The following is an 18,293-nucleotide window of genomic DNA, read 5'->3' as shown; positions in this document are numbered from 1 at the left end:
TCCCATTGCCTTCAGAAGAAGTTCCTTCTGATGAACAGGACTTTTATCATTTACTCCAAGTCCTCCACTATGCATTTCTTTCTCTGCTCTCCCAGGGTGACTGTGTAGAATGTGAAAGCTTAGAAGTGCAAGCTGTCGCTCAGAGTGACTCAATTGAGCCAGTGGAGCATTGTGAGGGTGGAAACAAATGCAGCTGGCTGCTCAAAGCACGGGGAGAAGATTGGATTCAGATTGAAAAGGACATTGTCAAGGTTGAATAGCCCAAGAGTTTACTAAGTTTTTTGTGGATTCTTTTATTGGCTATTTGTAAAGCCTCATCATTCTTGACTTTATTTTTTATTTTTATTACTGCTCCAAACATCTTTTCAAAAAATCAATACCATCAGCTCAACATTTGTGAGCCAACAATAATAGCTCAGTATTCACAGTCCAGCTCTCATGCTGGACCCCTGAATAAAAAAGAAAAACGGGAGCAGCTGTCAGCCATTTGATCACTATGTGCAGACCCTGAGCAGCCACTCCTTTACAAAGCAGCATCTGTAGTACAGTATTCCTATCAACACAGACGTGTATGCTCAGTAGTCCCTTAAAACCTTCACAACTCAAGTCAAGAGCAGAGCAAAGTAAAGGGCAACCATACAAAGTTTCCATCTCCAACCCTTTAATGTGCTGAGGGAGGTTATAGCTGGGATAGAGCTTGTAAATGGAAAGTATTATCACCCTGACTCTCCTCTCACCACTCTGATATTGGTATAAATTCATAATTTCAATGCCAGCTTCCTGTTTCCTTTGTCATGCTACTTTACGTAAGCTCAGAGTATATAGTGCTATATGTTTTTCCAAGAAATAATATCATGCCCATGTAAAGTCCCTTCAAACTGGTGACATTCAGTAGTCAACATCCCCTTTTGTAGGTTAGTCATAAGTCTTACTCAGCTAATTGTCATTCAAATATACATTCATCATGCACTCTTCATAGACTTCATTTATATCAGCCAAAAAAAAATCCACACCAAAATTAAAGACACATCATCACAACACCAGCAAAGGGGACAATATACTTACACAGCAAAATCCCACGTCCCATCTCTTCGCCATTTTACAACAACAAAAACTCCCCACAATTATTGAACTCCCTGGCAATGTGCAGTCCGAGTTTTTGCCTGTTACCTCTCCCAGTTACTGTCATTATCTCCAGTTCCTCAGACCCCACACTGTGTGACAAATTTGTCTGCTAGCTGTCCTGGTTTCAGCTGGGATAGGGTTAATTGTCTTCCTGGTAGCTGGTACAGTGCTACGTTTTTGAGTTCAGTAATGTTGATAACACTGATGTTTGCAGTTGTTGCTAAGTAGTGTTTAGTCTAAAGTCAAGGATTTTTCAGCTTCTCATCCCCAGCCAGCGAGAAAGCTGGAGGGGCACAAGAAGCTGGGAGGGGACACAGCCAGGGCAGCTGACCCAAACTGGACAAAGGGGTGTTCCATACCATGGGACGTCATGCCCGGTATATAAACTGGGGGGAGCAGGGTGGGGGGATCACCACTCGGGGACTAACTGGGTGTCAATCGGCGGGTGGTGAGCAATTGCACTGCGCATCATTTGTATATTCCAATCTTTTTCTTATTACTGTTGTCATTTTATTAGTGTTATCTTTATCATTATTAGTTTCTTCTTTTCTGTTCTGTTAAACCATTCTTATCTCAATCCACGAGTTTTACTTCTTTTCCCGATTTTCTCCCCCATCCCACTGGGTATTGGGGGGAAGCGAGTGAGCGGCTGCGTGGTGCTTAGTTTGCTGGCTGGGGTTAAACCATGGCACTAGTGCAGACAAATAAAAGGATGGAAACATTTTCCAAAGGGAAAGCTCGACATTGGGGTAGCAGAAGTGACGTTCAGCCCCGAGATAAAGCCTGGCGGTGTGACTGCAGTATGTTGGGAGCATCTCTGAATTTCCAGAACTGACTCCTGCACCTGCAGTGACTCCCTGAGCCCCCGGGAGGTGAGTGCAGGTTCGCTCAGCGTGTGGCAAGCACAAGCACACACTGAGGCCCCTTCCAATTCTTCCCTGAGCTGTTGTTCTTTACTTTAAGACTGTGGCTATGAAAAAAGCAATTCACAGTCAGACTTTACGATATTCCTCATCGGGCCCATAACATTAGTGTATTGTATGTTGGAGCTGTGCTTTTTTTAAATCTATGGTTTATTTGAGTAGGAGGGAGAAATTGCTTGGTCAAACCATGTCCCAGCCTCACAGTGAAGGGCAGTACAAGCAGCATTAAATCACAGCTCAGTGACTGTGGTCACCGCAGGAAGAGGAAGTCATAACTCAAGTAATATAATATTCCAGAGGACTCGAACGTAAAGAGATATATGAACATCAGTCAGCCTGTAAAGAAGACACTTAACATAGCATTCAAGACTGCAGAAAGTACTTAATTCCTTGATAATTCTGATGACACTTTTGAGTCATGTACTTGTTAGAGCATTGATTGTCTTCAAAACCAGCTAATCAATACAAGATGTTTCTTCCTCAGGCAGGTTAGAATTAGAAGATAAAATGAAGTAGATCTGAGTGCAGAAATAAACCTCTATTGTATCTGCATCCAACTGACCTGTGTGTTTTGTAACCACAACAAGCAGCATCATGGTTCCCAGACACATTTTAGTAACACTACATTGTTATTATCAGCTTTTACAAGAATAATATATGGATTTTACTGCTATTGAAAGGTGCTTGGACCCTGAAGTACCTGATTAATCTACAGGAAAGGCACAGCACAAACTTTAGTGGTAGCACTAAAACATGTGTCATAGTTCAGAGTGACTCATTGCACCAATAGACCATTGAAAGGAGTGGAAATAATGTAACTGGGAGACCAAAGCAAAAGGAAAAGATTGAATTCAGATTGAAAAGGAATCTGTAAAGTTATTTACTGCTAGACTCAATGTACTAAAGAAAGAAGGGCTGTCTGACTTCTTTTTTTTTTTTCATGATTGGTGGCTATAGCTCCCTCTGTATTTGATTTCTTACCCTATCCCATTTCAAACAAGACTAACTTCTGGGAAGGGCTTCAGCAACAGCCCCTGAAAATCAAACTCTAATTTGGTGCCTCTACTTGACCTTTGAAAATCGTGACACTGAAGCCCATTTTTTCTTTAAAAAAAACAAGACAGTAACCTTATAAACCTTCTGATTTCTCAAGAACAGGGCGCTGGCCACTACCACAGGTGTGCAGGACCTCCTTCGGGTGGTAGTTATTGTGAATTTCCTCATCCACTGGATCAGAATACCCACCTTCAGAGAAAGAGCTGGGCATTGAAAATACGCCTCTTGACCTCTCTCTCGATGCTGCTAGAAAAGGTGCTAATTAAATCCCTTCTAATGTGTCCTTTTGTATTATGGACAATATTAAGCTGGATGCAGAAGGTAGAAAAGCTCCCACACTTAGGAGTTGCAGCCGGTCAGCTGTTTGAAAATTGTGCCATATTCAGTCACCTAAAACAGTACTCTGAAGAAGAGTGGTGGCAGGCCTCATTATTCTTCATCTGATCCCGTATCTAATAGGAATACATGAAAAGTAAAATTCAGTCAGTTATTACAGGTTTAGGAATAAAGGGGTTAAATCACCCTAATTTTCCTGGAAACTCTGAGGCTTGTTTTTTTGTTTTATATGGGTTCTGTTTTTTCCATCCAACATTTTTTATTCAAGGTCAGATGAAAGGACTAAGTTGGTGATATAAAGTCCAGAAATTAGATGTCTAATTACCTGATTGCACAAGGAAATCAGGTAGCTCAATTTGCTCATCATTAATTCCACCCAAACCAGTTGGTTTACATAAGTTGTTTGACCCTGAGATATCATTGCAGGGAAGAAAGAAAGATTTTCTGAAGTGGAATAAAGGGAAGCTACAATTCATGAACTGAAAGGTAGATTGGAACTAATCTTTGCAGCTCAGTCTATGACGAGGAGCCAAAATTTGATGCAAAGGGTGCACGGAAACCAGTAAAGAGGCTTAACATATTAGCATGGACATAACAGTGTGAGGCTGCTTTTAAACAAACACTGGGATGGTGTTTGTAAATGAAGCAAAAGCCATTTACAGACTAAATAAAACTGTTTTTAAATTAGTTTAGTTTTCTGTCAAACAGTTGCCTGTGAGGAAAGGTGCTGAAAGGACTGCTGAGACTCACAGAGTAATATGCATTTGTGTTAATTTAGTGACTTCCAGAACAAGGCTGGAATCACAGCTGTCTCTGGGTATTAGAACAGCCTAAATATGAAAAGCATCCACAATTTCAATGAGAAGTAAGACTGTTACCATGAAATTATGTGCGTAATTGAAAAACTGGTAAGAAATACAAAGCCAGAAACTTAAATATTGATAAGACCTTTATTTTAAACAGGTTTCATTAATTAAGAAACTGTAATACAGTAAGAAAAGGTAATATTATGAAGCCGTGCGGTGAGACAAAGCACAGAACTCAGTGTAGTCAGAAATTAGGGTGCTGTAAATATCTAGAATTTGTTTTTTAACTACCTGACTAAAAGTCTAAGCTGATTTGCTTAAAGTCAATAGAATTATTCCTGTGAGGAAAAAAATACATGAGACCAGAATCATGGCTTCTAACTTAGTTCACATCATTTCATAACATGCCAATTCACCATACGAAGCCCTTGAATAAGACCAAACAAAACAAGATACATAATGTGATTGTATAAAAACTACAGTCAATACAAGTTCAGAAGGAAATTATTTACCATGAATTACTGAAGGATTTGTACCAAGTATTAACGTAAAAAATAAAACATGAAGGTTTGAAAGAGTACCATGAATAAAAGTGTCTCCATTTTTCTAAAGCCTCTTCAAAATCAAAAAGCTTAACAATAGACTGTGTAACCAAATGATGCACCTGTCTGCAATCAGAATTTGTTTGCCTTCTGACGCATGGCTGTGTGCATGCAGGATTGTTATTTTATCCCTGTTTACAAAAGCTTCACTTGCAGGTACCTACCCTTTCAGTGCTGTTTGTTTTAATGAGTTCAAAACTCTCAAAGAGAGTCTCTTGATTTACCGAAGTTGTCAACAATGGGGAAGAAGAAGAATAAACTAGATCCAAGTCAAAAGAGAAGAAAAGAGAAGAGAAGAGAAGAAAAGAGAAGACAAGAGAAGACAAGAGAAGAAAAGAAAAGAAAAAAAAAAAGAAAAAAAAATAGTAGTAGTTCTCTGTGTCAGCTATCGTGCCCAGAGCGGGTAGAATGTGAAATGTGTCTTGATGGCATAATAATATTTCACAAAAGAATACTTTCACATGCCACTGTAGTCTCTGTCCCCGTCCAGGTTCTGTTCAGTCTGACAAGTTACCCCAGGATATAAGCCTTGTCTTGAGAAATCATACATATATGGATAAAACTTACTCAACCCTTTTGAAGGCAGTGAGACAAATCACTGGCTGTTACATCAGAAGCTAATTAAAGTGAATTTGGAATTTGAAAATGTTAGTGGAGTCACTGAAATTACATGTGCAAAATGAACACAGTCTGGTCTGTCACTCCAGTGGCACATAGGCATTGCAATGAATGGTTCCGGATTACTTGGGAGTGAAATTCGCTCCTGTGCAAAAGGCAATAAAAACTGTATATACCGCTTAAATGGAGGGAAAATCACCATGAGCTGAGTCAAGATTGTTAAACTAGGCCCTAGGTTATTCAAGCAGAGTCAAGGATAAAACATAAGGTAATACAGTTGTCCCAAATATACATACAAAGAAAAAAAGAAAAGCGTGCAACTATTTGCATGATGAAATATATGCCAACTAAAAATGCAGACTATATCTGCATTTACTGCTAAAGGATGCTCTTTATTCCTGATTTTTATACTCCCTGGGAAAGAGCTCTACTTGTTGTCTGCATTTATTGGTAAAGAATGATCCTTAATCTAAACCTGGTATTTATGCTCTATGGGAAATACTTGTTTTATTCAAAGAATTGAAAAATAAAATTAACCTAGAAATACTCAGTATGTGCAGCCGTACATGGTACACCATAAAAAAGATGCTGTAGTCCTTATGACTGCTTAGAAAAGTAAATGTTTTAAGTAAAAGGCATTATTTCCAAGTGTAAATTTTGACATAATGTTAAACTATGTTTAAAGAAACCATATTAAAACAAAATCCTAAATTACAGAATACTTTAAAAAATAGTATTTTAGTTAATAAAATCAAAAGAAAGACATAATCAGAATAACACAAATATTTGTGCTAATTACTAACACTTAACTCTATTTTTTCATTGACCATAAATGGTAAATACCAGACCCTCAAAGATAGAGTAAATAACATGAACAAGATACTACTAAACAAACCTCAGACCATTAATTCTTTAAGTATGTGATTCACTTACACTCATAAACCAACTTCTGCCACATCAAAACAAAAACAAAAAGCGGATTCTTTTAGATCCATGCTTTGATTGTTTCTGCATTTAATCTTATTTCAGAAATACTACTCTGAACACAGTAATGCCCTAGCTACAGGTGCAAATCTGAAAGGCTAGATAATTTTAGGGCATCTCAGGTATTTTCGAGTATATTTCATGAATACGTCATTGAATGAAATTAATATAATTTTAGTATATGAATATACTAAATACCACTTCAGAAAGGCAAATACCACCAACAAAGTGATTCATCTAATATAGTACACAGGAATGCCAACTAAACATTGCTGTAATAATGTAAAATATAGTATGCAGTAATTTCAAGACAGTTCATTGCTTTTTAACTAATCTTGTATGCCAGCTATCTTTGAGGTTAATAAATATCATTCCTCTTTTACAGATTAGGAAAATAAGACTGTGAGTGTGGTGTATTGCAGGTGTGAAAACGCTGGGTGTCAGATACAGCGGGAGCACATCAGCAGCAGTCAGTGAAATATCCTGAGAAGATCAGAACACTGGCATGTGTCTGATCAAGGTAATATCCATCGCCTGAGAAATGGGTCTGCTGCGACTAAAGTCACTTGGTGAAACAGTGGGCCTGCTGGTATTAATGATGATTTACTGGTGACTTCAGTGAGGCCAGAAATTCACCCAATAAAAATCTACTAATAAAAACTATACTATATACTGAAGTTACCACAGAAATCTAAAATGCCCATGAAGCAACAAGCTACACAGCAGAGCTGGAATATACGTTGTATAGTGAGATAACCACAAGGCACTGTAAATCCTGATTTAGGAGAACAAGTACAAGATTGCATTTTAAATTAAACAGACTACGATAAAAATATCTTTAAAAAATTCCAGCTACCTTTCCTATATCTTCATATAGTAAATTAGCATGGTGATACCACCACCTGCTCCTAAGCAGTACTATAATATAAATGTTAGATAATAATATTTTTTAAAGTTTCTGAGATCAAAGTTTGCATCTTTAGTCAGTATTTTATACAAAAATAACTGAACTTTATCCCAAAACAATTGCCCAAGTGTCACACTGACAAATCCTTGCTTATAAAAGCCAAAGGATCATCAATAAAACAATCAAACCCCCTTAAGAAGTAAATAAAAAATAGTTTTAAAAATACAAGCAGAACAAATAGCCACACTCCCTTTTTCAGCAACTGTCATCACTCTCCAGAATCATATTCATTCCAAAATGCTACTCTATATAAAACCTTGTTTACTTTGGCTTTCTCACCTGTAAACAACACTCTAAGACCAAAACAAACCGAAGACCCTTCTTGGCAATTTGTTTCTGCTTTCATCTCACATAACAACTGGTAAATGCACCACTGCATTGCCTCTTGGAAATGCCCAACAGCCATGGTGTTTATTAAACTTCACTCAGCACCTGTAACTCCGAGTGTAAAAATGATTGTTTCAGACTTGCCTGTACCTCTACAGGCCTGAAAAAGAAGCTGCCTTCTTGCAGGAAGACCCCATTACAAATCCAACACCAAATGTGTTTTATATTTAGAGCTCCGATAAATCATTGCTTTCCAAGACCTCCAGTGGCAAGGAGTCACCTAAACTATCCTCTGGATCAATGGTGAAGCCCTGGCTTTTTAATGTTTTATGAGCATTCATGAACTTCTGGAGGTACTTAGAGGTATATAGCCAGTGATGCTTCAAGACATCCTCCATCTCATAGCATTTGGACTGCCTGGCATTCATTTTTCGGAACCTCCTAAACAGTTTGTTTCCAGACTCATTTCCTTCACTTGCCCAGGCCCCAATGGAACCATCTCTTTCAATGATTTCAGGAACATGAGCAAGGGTTTTGTGGAAATAGTTCGTAATCTTGCCTTCATATCTGTACTTGAACTTTGTCGATAGGAGCTCAGCAAAACGCTGTGAATTATAGCTATACTGGCACAGCAATTCTGGACACTCCTTGGCAGGGCACGAGGATCGCCACACTGGCTTCATCTTCAGATAAAGGTCCATTAGTTCTTTCAGGGCTTCATGCCTTTCCTCACACTTTATTAACTCACATACTGCCTCTACTGTCTCTTTGGACATGAGCTTTCTAGCAAAATTTCCACTCATCCTCATCATAGGCTTCAAGTTCATCTTCTTCCTGAGATGTTTGTCCAGAATCAACTGCCACCTCTTCCTCTCCTCTTTAGAAACATCAGGATTCTTGTAAACTTCACCGATCTCCATCTGGAAGATCCTGTAGAATTCTGTTGCGTTGCCAATGTCGCAGTGCAAGGCATCTATGGACGGAACGGTCTCAATAAAAGGTTTGGCTGAAACACCCTTCACTCTGTCACGGAGCTCATCAACAGATTCGTGGTATGGGTTGGACCTCCATATTTCATACCGCTCCAGATTTTCAGCATGGCTCCTGGTTATGGAGTGGAAGACCAAATTCTGGGATGCCTCCAGGCGGGTTGCGTCACACAGGGTACAAATGTAAGTGGAACCTGAGGCCTCCAGCCCTTCCACTTCCCGCACAAGTTTCTCATCGTATCCTGTACCCCTAAAGATGAATTTGAATGTTCTCAGGATGCCTCCCATTTCAAGTAGCAGTTCACTGTTTTTCATAGCCTCTCTTTCTGCTATGAGGGGGCTCAGGATTGCCGTCAGAGTTTCATGATCGGATTCATCAGCCAGCATAAGGCACAAGGGCTTGCAACACAACTCTGAATTGGGCTTTACTTCTTCAAAGATCCTCTTGCTTTCATTCCCATGTGCTATAGCAATGTTCATGACTGTGAAAGAAAAGCGAACAGCCTTCTCTGGGACAGCAGGTCCATTTCCATGCTTCTCACTGACATCTCCCATTCCATCACAGGACTCTTTTACTACCACAGTGAAGGGACCGTTCAAATAGTCATCCAGGTTTTTTGCTTTCATGCCTTCCAAGATCTCCTCCTCCATGTCCTTTAAGGCACAAACCAAGGCTGCATCATATCGAAATCTCTTTGCAATTGTGTCTACTGGATAGTCATCAATTGAGAGTGGCAATCCTGATAGTCCATCTATAATTCCCACTTCTGTGTTAGTGGAGACATTTTTCAAGGGAGGTTTCCACTCAAATGGATGATAACCTGGTAGGAGGGCTTTCTCAGCAGTGCGAAGAGCATGCAAAGGCTGGAAGATCTGCCTTCCAGTGACAGCTTTTACTGTTCTATACATTTTATGATATTGGCTACAGCTGAGAAACGTGTTGACTCGGATGGCCAGGCAGACAGCAGGGTGAAGTCCAGATCCTCTCCCTTGCATTATAGCCTCCAGTTCATCTGCTTGTCTGTGTTCATTTTTTGCTCTTAACGCTAGCAGGAACAAAGTCATGCATACAGCCTTTATGTCGCCACCCTCTTCTTTCTCAGCAAAAGCCTTCACTTGACGTTTCAGTTCTCTCAGACGATGTTTCTGAGCTCTCCTGGTCAAAGACAGGAGATGCTGCCTCGGTCGGCCACCTTTATTTACATGGCTGTAGGGCTCTTTCTCTTTCATCTCCTTGTGGCTGGAGAGGTGTTGGCCGTATTTCCCATGCAAGATCTCTTCATCACATTCCTTTACAGGGCATCTTATACCCAGGCTATCAAGGATGTTCAGGAAGGATTTCACTGGGGTTACCAGATCAGTAGGGAAGCAAGGATACCAGCAGGAGGGGCAATAGCTGCCCATAACCTTGATACATTTAAGGATGCAAATTCTGCAAAACAAGTGTCTGCATGTTGTTTCCACTGGATCGGCCAAAATATGCTCACAGATCTGGCAAGAGATGGATTTAATGAAATCTACTGGGTAATCAACTGCAAGCAGCTTGGTGCTGAGATGTATATTCTTGCAATTGACAATCTCTTTCACTAAATTTTTGTTGTTTATCTGTGCTTGGTTCTTTACACCTCTGTTTATTCGAGCACGTTCTGCAACGGTCTTCACACGTTTGCCATGTTGTACACGGGGTGGCTGGCTTTTTCTCTTGACTCCCCGCTTGGTAGTGTGGCACACAGCACAGTTTGGGGAGTGGGGTTGCCACTCCATTGTGCCGTTTCTAGGAAAATATACTTCACATGGAGTATTACTGAATTTTCTATGGATAATAGTCCAACAGTTGTGACAAAATTGAGTGGGATGGATCGTATCAACATCCCCTCGCACATCAATCTTAAAAACCTTAGCAATAAGATCTGGCCAAGAGGTTGCTTTTTTCTCTTTCTTTCTCAGAAGCCACAGAGTTTCATCATCCACAGGCCCATGTACTGGATGACTTCTCTTGTAACAATCAGTTTTAAATGAAACTCCACAGATGCGGCAAAGTTGCTTCAGATTGTTCTGATGAGCTTTATTGTCTTCTGTTTGCATGTCATTGGCATCTTTCTCAAGTGCTTGCCTATTGCCCATTAAGTCCATCTTTTCTCCTCTTGGCACCGCTTCATCTTTATGCAGTATGATTTCTTTGCTTGAAGAGGTGACCTCTTCCACCTGGTCTTTGTTTATGTGCTGGCTGTCATCAGAAAGTCTCTTTTCAAATGATCTCACTTTAAACAGCTTGAATTTCCATTCAGAAAATTTTGTATACGGATGCTGAATTTCTTCAGGAAGGTCCATTTGTGATGTTACTGACATCTGCAGTCTGGCAGAAACCAGACCACCTGAGAAAGAGAAAGAAGCTGTAAGTTAGCTTATCTTCCAAAATTAATAATAATGCCATGGGTTTTAATAGAACAGTTCTAATCACTTTAACTGAGAAATGCTTTGAAAGTGAGTTACTCATCCGAGACACCTACTGAACTGAGAGGCCCAGACGTGGCTGTCCACTCAGTATCTCGGAGGAGTACCCAAATGTGTTTTGACTTTGATCCTGAGGCATCCACGTGTCTATTAGATCACTGATGCACCTTACATAAAGCCATTAGTCATCCAGTATGAATATCCAAATCTGCCCCTTTCTTCTTACACCTGACTAAGCTTACCATAAGTAAAGCTACAATAGACAGCAGAATTACATTTTCAAAATTTGGTGACTTTTTTATATGAAACTAAACTCGATTGGTGTCTGAAAGATACAATTTTGTCTGCCTCATGCTATATTATCTAAAACAGCAAGACCACTGCTCTCACACCACTTGTTAGTCCTTGGTCTGATCTGAAGTGTCTAATACACGCCATTCTACATGAGCAGAGCAGGGCATACTACTCAATCCCAGTGTAGACTTTATTCAGGCCCCAATTTTGTAAGGTACTTTAGCACATGCTTAATGAATGTGAGTAGCTCCATTAAAGCAGGAGGAGTGTATCCTCCTCTGATGCGAAGTGCTATATTTCCCTGGAATCTAAAGGAGATATGGCAATTTATACTGGCTGCAGATTTGCTCTAGAGAGAATATTTATACATCGTAAGTTAGTCATCTAAGTACCCTGCTGAGAACTCTCTCTGTAAGGATTACTGGTACTGGAAAGCTGAAAATATCTGTTCAAATCTGACCCCAATTTTAGCTTTCATAGAGATGCAGCCAAAAGTAATATCAAAGTGGTTGCCATGGAAATATGGTATTGTTTAAAAATAAATACAAGACTTTCACCTCAAAGACTGAAACTTTTTGCTACTGCATCAGACTTAGAAAAGAAAATTGTGTAGAAACAACAACAAAAGTGACTAATCTATTTTTCATTACCTGGCTATGAGAAGTGCGCAAAGTAAACAAACAGTATAGAGAAGATGCAATTACGTTTTCTGAGTTATTTTGGTTTTACTGATCTGGTTGGTGTGAGTATCAAAAATGAGGAAAACTATACAGTAAGGCTCTATACTAGAACTAGAAATGATGTGGGGTATGGCTGTGGTTCTTTAACTGATTATATTGCCATTTAGCAATGCACACAACTTGCTAGAAATCTCAGTTCAGTGTCTATTCAGAAGGTGTCCTTTATAAGAAGACATCCAAGTCATGGTCTAAAGTGATGATGCCCAGAGTGTTTCTGAGATGATTTCATTTATAACCTTTCGATAAAGCATCATTTCAGTACAGTCTTTCAGAGTCTGTTGGGAAAGGACTGCATGCTTTGATTAAGTTCCATATCCAGAATGGCATACCAGTCTGCTCGACGCTTTCCTTAAGAGCTGTGTTTAACTTCAAAATTGTTCATTAGGCCTTGGCAACTAAAATTTAGGTCTGTTTTCTTCCCAGCTTCTCTTCGTTTCATCCCACTGAGAACAAGCTGCCCATACCACTGTCCCCATCTGCCTACATTGCTCCGTCCAGCTGCCTATACTACTAAATATCTCTCTCTGCACTGTGTTTCCCTGCTGTCCATCACTGATCCAGCCTGGCAACACGCTTGCGTGCATTCTGCTGTTCATAGATCTGTGATGTGCAGCTGTGCCCAGATGTATTCAGAGCATTACTACTGTCTTGCTTTCTTGGCTGCATCCTGTGGCAGACTTGGTAAAATCTATCCACTGAGCAATAACCCGTTTGCCCCTGAATAGTCCTGTGTTCAGATCCTTTGCTTGTACATAACACCCTATGCAATTTTGTGTAATTTCACCATCTCCAGCAGCAGCTTCGGAATCTCTTAAACCATGAGCAATGCTTCCTCGGGGCGGTATCTATGTCATTGTAAAGAAACAGCCAGCACCAAGTACCTTTAGAGCAAAATATTTAATGCTTTCTCTACTCTTCTAACCCTTTGACTAAGTGCCACCGTAGTGCCGTACTCATCTCCAAACCTGTGACCTAACTCCTGCTATTAATCACCAACTCCAATGCATCAGACAGGGTTTACCCCTGCTAAAGAAAAGTTCAAGCGTTCTTTTCTTTTTTTCTCTTTCACTGAATATGCCCTGGAAGAAATGAACGACAAAGAAGCCCTCTCAGGTCACCTGACCTTCACCTTCTGCAGTAGATAATTGTTGCCAACACATCAAATGCTTTGAATTGCCTAGCTCCCAGGCAGTGGAGATTTCAGCAGCTCTCTTGGGAGAGCTAGAAATATTCCCAGTGCTCAGAATATTTCCTGCTACTCATGCTAAATATGCCTCTGTTCTGTTATTCTAGTTGGGGGTCACACTGAACAATCTTTCCTCTCCCTGTCTACCCCACTGAGATTCTTATGGAATGAACCCCAGGCATGACCCCCCAGCCGTGGTTATTTAATTGACTCTGACAGCTGTGTTCAGTATTGCCTCTTTTTATCTTGAAAAGGGAAAAGAAATCCCTTTTCTTCCCAGATCACAATATTTCATACATTTCTGAAGACGAGCAAGATTGCAAAACTTTTAATTTTTTTCCCCTTTTTTAATACATCAGGGGAGACCTTGCTTTATAGATAGTCTACCGAAATGAACAGAACAACCTCTGAAGTGAGGAAGCACGTATAAAATAAAATCATTGACCTGCACATTAAACCAGGAAAAGGAACCAACACTTGGATGTCCTACAAGCATCTGGGATGCTGTCATTAGTACTGCCAGCCTACCTTTAGCTCACTGTCAGTTTGTAGAGCTGCTGCTATGTCTGCCCAGTTTGCTCCAAATGTCAAGCTTGCTTGCTCTCTCTCCTGCGTGCTCTTGCTCTTTCTGTGTTCACTCTGCTTTTTAAAGACACTGCAGTGCTGTTTATCTCACTTATCCCTGTCCCTCCGAGCTCCCAATACCGCCCTGGTGCTAACCACAGGTTACTTCAACTAAACACAATACAGAACTCTCAAATCCAGGTGGCACCTGGCAATTCATGAGGCTTAACCACAAAATTCATATAAACAAGGTCTTCTTGTGTGAGACTCCTGGGCTCTGAGATAAGTATGCAGACTCTCTTTGAGGAGCACCTGCACTGTTTTTCAACACAAAGTTTCTCATTTGGCTTTCTTCTTTATAGTTTTAGAGTTGGTTTCTTCAGTGTTAACTCTCAGAGAGGAGAACCTGGTGTCTGGTCACACCACTGTCCCACATCAAAGCTATTTCATTGAAGGCCAGTGGCCTGCTTCCTCAGGTCAACAGCAGCCAAGCTTCTGGGATTTGGGTGAATTGACAATGGGGATCACAAAATGTCCTTTCTTCTGATACCAGTATTTCATTTTCAAGGATATTACCTCTTTGGTGATGTATGTCCGGGTTCTTGAAGGCGCTGGTGAGGGAGGACAAATCAACAATATAAAAGCTAGCTATATACATATTGAGTAACTGGTAGATACTACACCAGCTATAGCCCGCAGCTGGCTGTTGTAGTTTAAGCCCAGCCAGCAACAAAGCACCACGCAGACGCTCGCTCACTCCTCCCCCTCGGCCCCAGTGGGATGAGGAGGAGAAAACAGAAAGAAACTCTCATGGGTCGAGACAAGGACAGGGAGGGATCACTCACCGCTTATGGTCATGGGCAAAAGTCGGGCTCAGCTTGGGGAAGAAACAAAATCGATTTAATTTACTACCAATCTAATCAAAACAAGGATAATGGGAAGTAAAACCAAATCTCATAACACCTTCCCCCCACCCTTCCATCCTTCCCGCCTCAGCCCCACTCCCGGTTCTCTCCCTGGGGAACAGGGGACGGGGGCTGGGGTCGGTTCCTCACCCCTTGTCTCTGCCGCTCCTTCCTCCTCAGGGGGAGGAGGACTCCGCGCTCGGCCCCTGCTCCGCCGGGGGGTGTCTCCCACGGGAGGCAGCCCTCCACCAACTGCTCCAGTGCAGGTCCTTCCCACGGGCTGCAGTCCTTCAGGCACAGCCTGCCCCAGCACGGGGTTTCCCACAGAGCGGCGGCCATCTTGGGGGGCATCCATCCCCCTGCTCCGCCGTGGGCTCCTCTCTCCCCGGGCTGCAGGTGGGCATCCGCTCCCCCGCTCCCCTCCACGGGCTGGGGGGGACAGCCTGCCGCCTCCCCGCGGGCTGCGGGGGCATCCCCTCCTCCCCAGCTCTTCCTCCCCTCCTTCCTCACCGACCTCGGTACCCACAGAGGGGTTCCCCTCCCATCCCAATCTCCTCCCTCACCGCAGGTTTCCCCCCTTAACTCCGCTCTCCCAGAGGCGCTACCGCCGTCGCTGAGGGGCTCGGCCTGGGCCAGCGGCGGGTCCGGCTTGGGGCCGGGGAAGCTTCTAGAAGCTTCTCACAGGAGCCGGCCCTGCAGCCCCTACCCTGCTACCAAAACCCCACCACACAAACCCAAAACAGTGGCCACAATGAGTAGTCAGCAGAGTCTCTTTTCTGCAGAAGCCCAGTCAAACACCCATGCTCAGTTTCTACAGATCAAGTGTCTCAAAATCTGTCTCAGAGTGGAAGGAAACCAAATTCCATCACACAACAGCACCCTGAAAGTTTTCATTCTCCACACATAACACTGTGCAAAAATTCTGGTGATCCATCAAGTCCTTTCAAATGTGAACATAAGTTCACACTCCAGAAATAGGAATTTGCAATAGCAGCATAACTACATAAACACCTACCCAAGCACTTCCCTTTCTCAGGAGACTTTGTCATCCTACAGGACTCAAATCATTTCTGACTCGCACAGTCTTCCTGGAGAAGGCAGCTATGAGGGAGGACACTGTGCTTCCATGGCAGCTCAGGATCTCCTAGTCAGTGCAGCTCCTACCTGACAGCATCTTACACAACACTGATGGCAGTCAGGGAAAATCAGCAAAAATCGTAGTATTTGGCATTTGCTATAGCTAAAAGAGATGAGAGGATTTCCTCTCTATTATCCACTCTGATCTTACACTGCTTCCAATTCTTAGAATCATAGAATAATTTAGGTTGGAAAAGACCCTTAAGATCATTGAGTCCAACCATAAACCTAACACTGCCAAGACCACCACTAAACCATGTCCCTAAGCGCCACATCTACACGTCTTTTGAATACCTCCAGGGATGGTGACTCCACCACTTCCCCGGGCAACCTGTTCCAATGCTTGACAACCCTTTCGGTGAAGAAATTCTTCTTAGTATCCTATCTAAACCTCCCCTGGTGCAACTTGAGGCCATTTCCTCTCGTCCTATCTCCAGCCACCTGACAGAAGAGACCAGCACCCACCTCACTACACCCTCCTTTCAGGTAGTTGTAGGGAGCGATCAGGTCTCCCCTCAGCCTCCTCTTCTCCAGACTAAACAACCCCAGTTCCCTCAGCCGCTCCTCACAAGACTTGTGCTCTGGACCCCTCACCAGCTTCGTTGCCCTTCTCTGGACACGCTCCAGCACCTCCATGTCTTTCCTGCAGTGAGGGGCCCAAAACTGAACACAGGACTCGAGGTGCGGCCTCACCAGTGCCCAGTACAGGGGGACGATCACCTCCCTGCTCCTGCTGGCCACACCATTTCTGATACAGACCAGGATGCTGTTGGCCTTCTTGGCCACCTGGGCACACTGCTGGCTTATATTCAGCCGGCTGTTGACCAACACCCCCAGGTTTTTCCACCAGGCAGCTTTCCAGCCACTCTTCCCCAAGCCATTCTTGTAAGATGATGTCTTGGAGAAGTGGTTAGTCCTGAGTCTGTGTACCACGTGAGAGGCCAACAGTTCCTCAGTAACCAAGTGTAATGATTCATGCCAAAGTAAGTAATGTACGGAGAAAGTAAACAAAGTATGTATGGAGTATGTAATGCATGGAGAAAGTAAACAAAGTTCGGGACCAAACCCTGACATCCTTGCTCAGATTCTGACTCATGCAAAACCCTGGTGTGAAATAAATCCCAATCTGAAACAACTGAATGGGAGTGTCAGGATAAGGTGGGACAGAAATCACAGAGGTTATTGCAGGCCAAGGCAGTGTAGGACAAGGATGCCACAGCTGAGGCATTTAGAGACGTCTGAGAACATTAGATGGCTAGGTCCTGAGTCCAGCTCTTCTGCTGTCCCGGTTTTGCCTGGACTTTCTAACAACCCACCTCCTTCTACTGTTCACTCCCTAGCATTTGGAGAGATCTTTTGAAAAACATATTGGATCGGGCTGCAATACCAGATAACAATCAAAATCACTCTCTGCAGTCACATGCTAGTTTCCTCCCTTATCTTGAAATGGCAGACACAGCTCCCTGACAAAATGCATTGTTAGTATTGAGGGATTGGGGGCTCTTTGAGAAGTAGGTTAGCAAACCTCTCCCTCTGGGGTGCTTATTCAAAACTTCACCCAGGTAGCTGGCTACCTGCCCCGTTCCCCCAGGACCCCAAGTTTCTGTGCAAACGGTGCTGTACAGGTAGCAGCTTGGTTATCAAAGGAGATATATGAGTATACGTAAGCCTAGTCAAGTGCTTTACTTCCAAAGCACCCAGGAAATCACCTTGAAAAAATATTGTCTTGTAGGGATACTGCAGGCAACTAAACGTTTTAATCGATTTCGAATTGCTACAGCTTTGGGGTTTATGTCTGTATAAGCAAAATTGCGCAACAGTTTGAGCTGCGCAGGTCCAGTGCTGGAAAATGTTTTCCCTGTGCAGCTGGCACCACCGAGTGGAGAAAAGCATTTTTGCGTTGGTTTCTGTTACAGCATGGGCATTAATGGAGGACTACGGGCTTAAGCTGCCCATAAACCACACAGATTTGGAAACTGCTGTGAATAAAGGCATTTCATTTACACTCGGAATTCACTCCTTGAATTCTCCATTAAAATAGGCTGGACAGTAGTGCTCTGGCTACCTTACAGATTACTAAAAATAGTATTTTTCAGCCATAGAAAACTCTCCATCTAAGGATACCTGTTTTACAAAGCTATGGAATGATAAAATCCCCCCTCTTACAGCTAATGAAAGTAACATACGGATTGTTCACTCGGCAGGAGAAAAAGGGATGATAGCTCTGAAATTCAGCCAGTTGTCCAGGAAAGGGTCCACAACGTTTTTAAATTTTTTTTT

The 18,293-nt window shown here is 42.3% G+C and overlaps 1 protein-coding gene across 1 annotated transcript; it reads right to left on the bottom strand.

Annotated features, from left to right (window-relative positions):
- Positions 1-7,971: 7,971 nt before the first annotated feature.
- Positions 7,972-11,167, bottom strand: RAG1 (recombination activating 1). Its single transcript, XM_075031123.1, is given in 2 exon segments — positions 7,972-11,136; positions 11,138-11,167. Coding segments are annotated over 2 exon segments (3,195 nt in total).
- Between the last annotated feature and the right edge of the window lie 7,126 nt (positions 11,168-18,293).

This window comes from Buteo buteo, chromosome 6, assembly GCF_964188355.1.
Source record: "Buteo buteo chromosome 6, bButBut1.hap1.1, whole genome shotgun sequence".
Taxonomy (NCBI): Eukaryota; Metazoa; Chordata; class Aves; order Accipitriformes; family Accipitridae; genus Buteo; species Buteo buteo.
The sequence above is the reverse complement of the archived record's forward strand: the minus strand, read 5'-3'. Positions and strand labels throughout refer to the sequence as shown.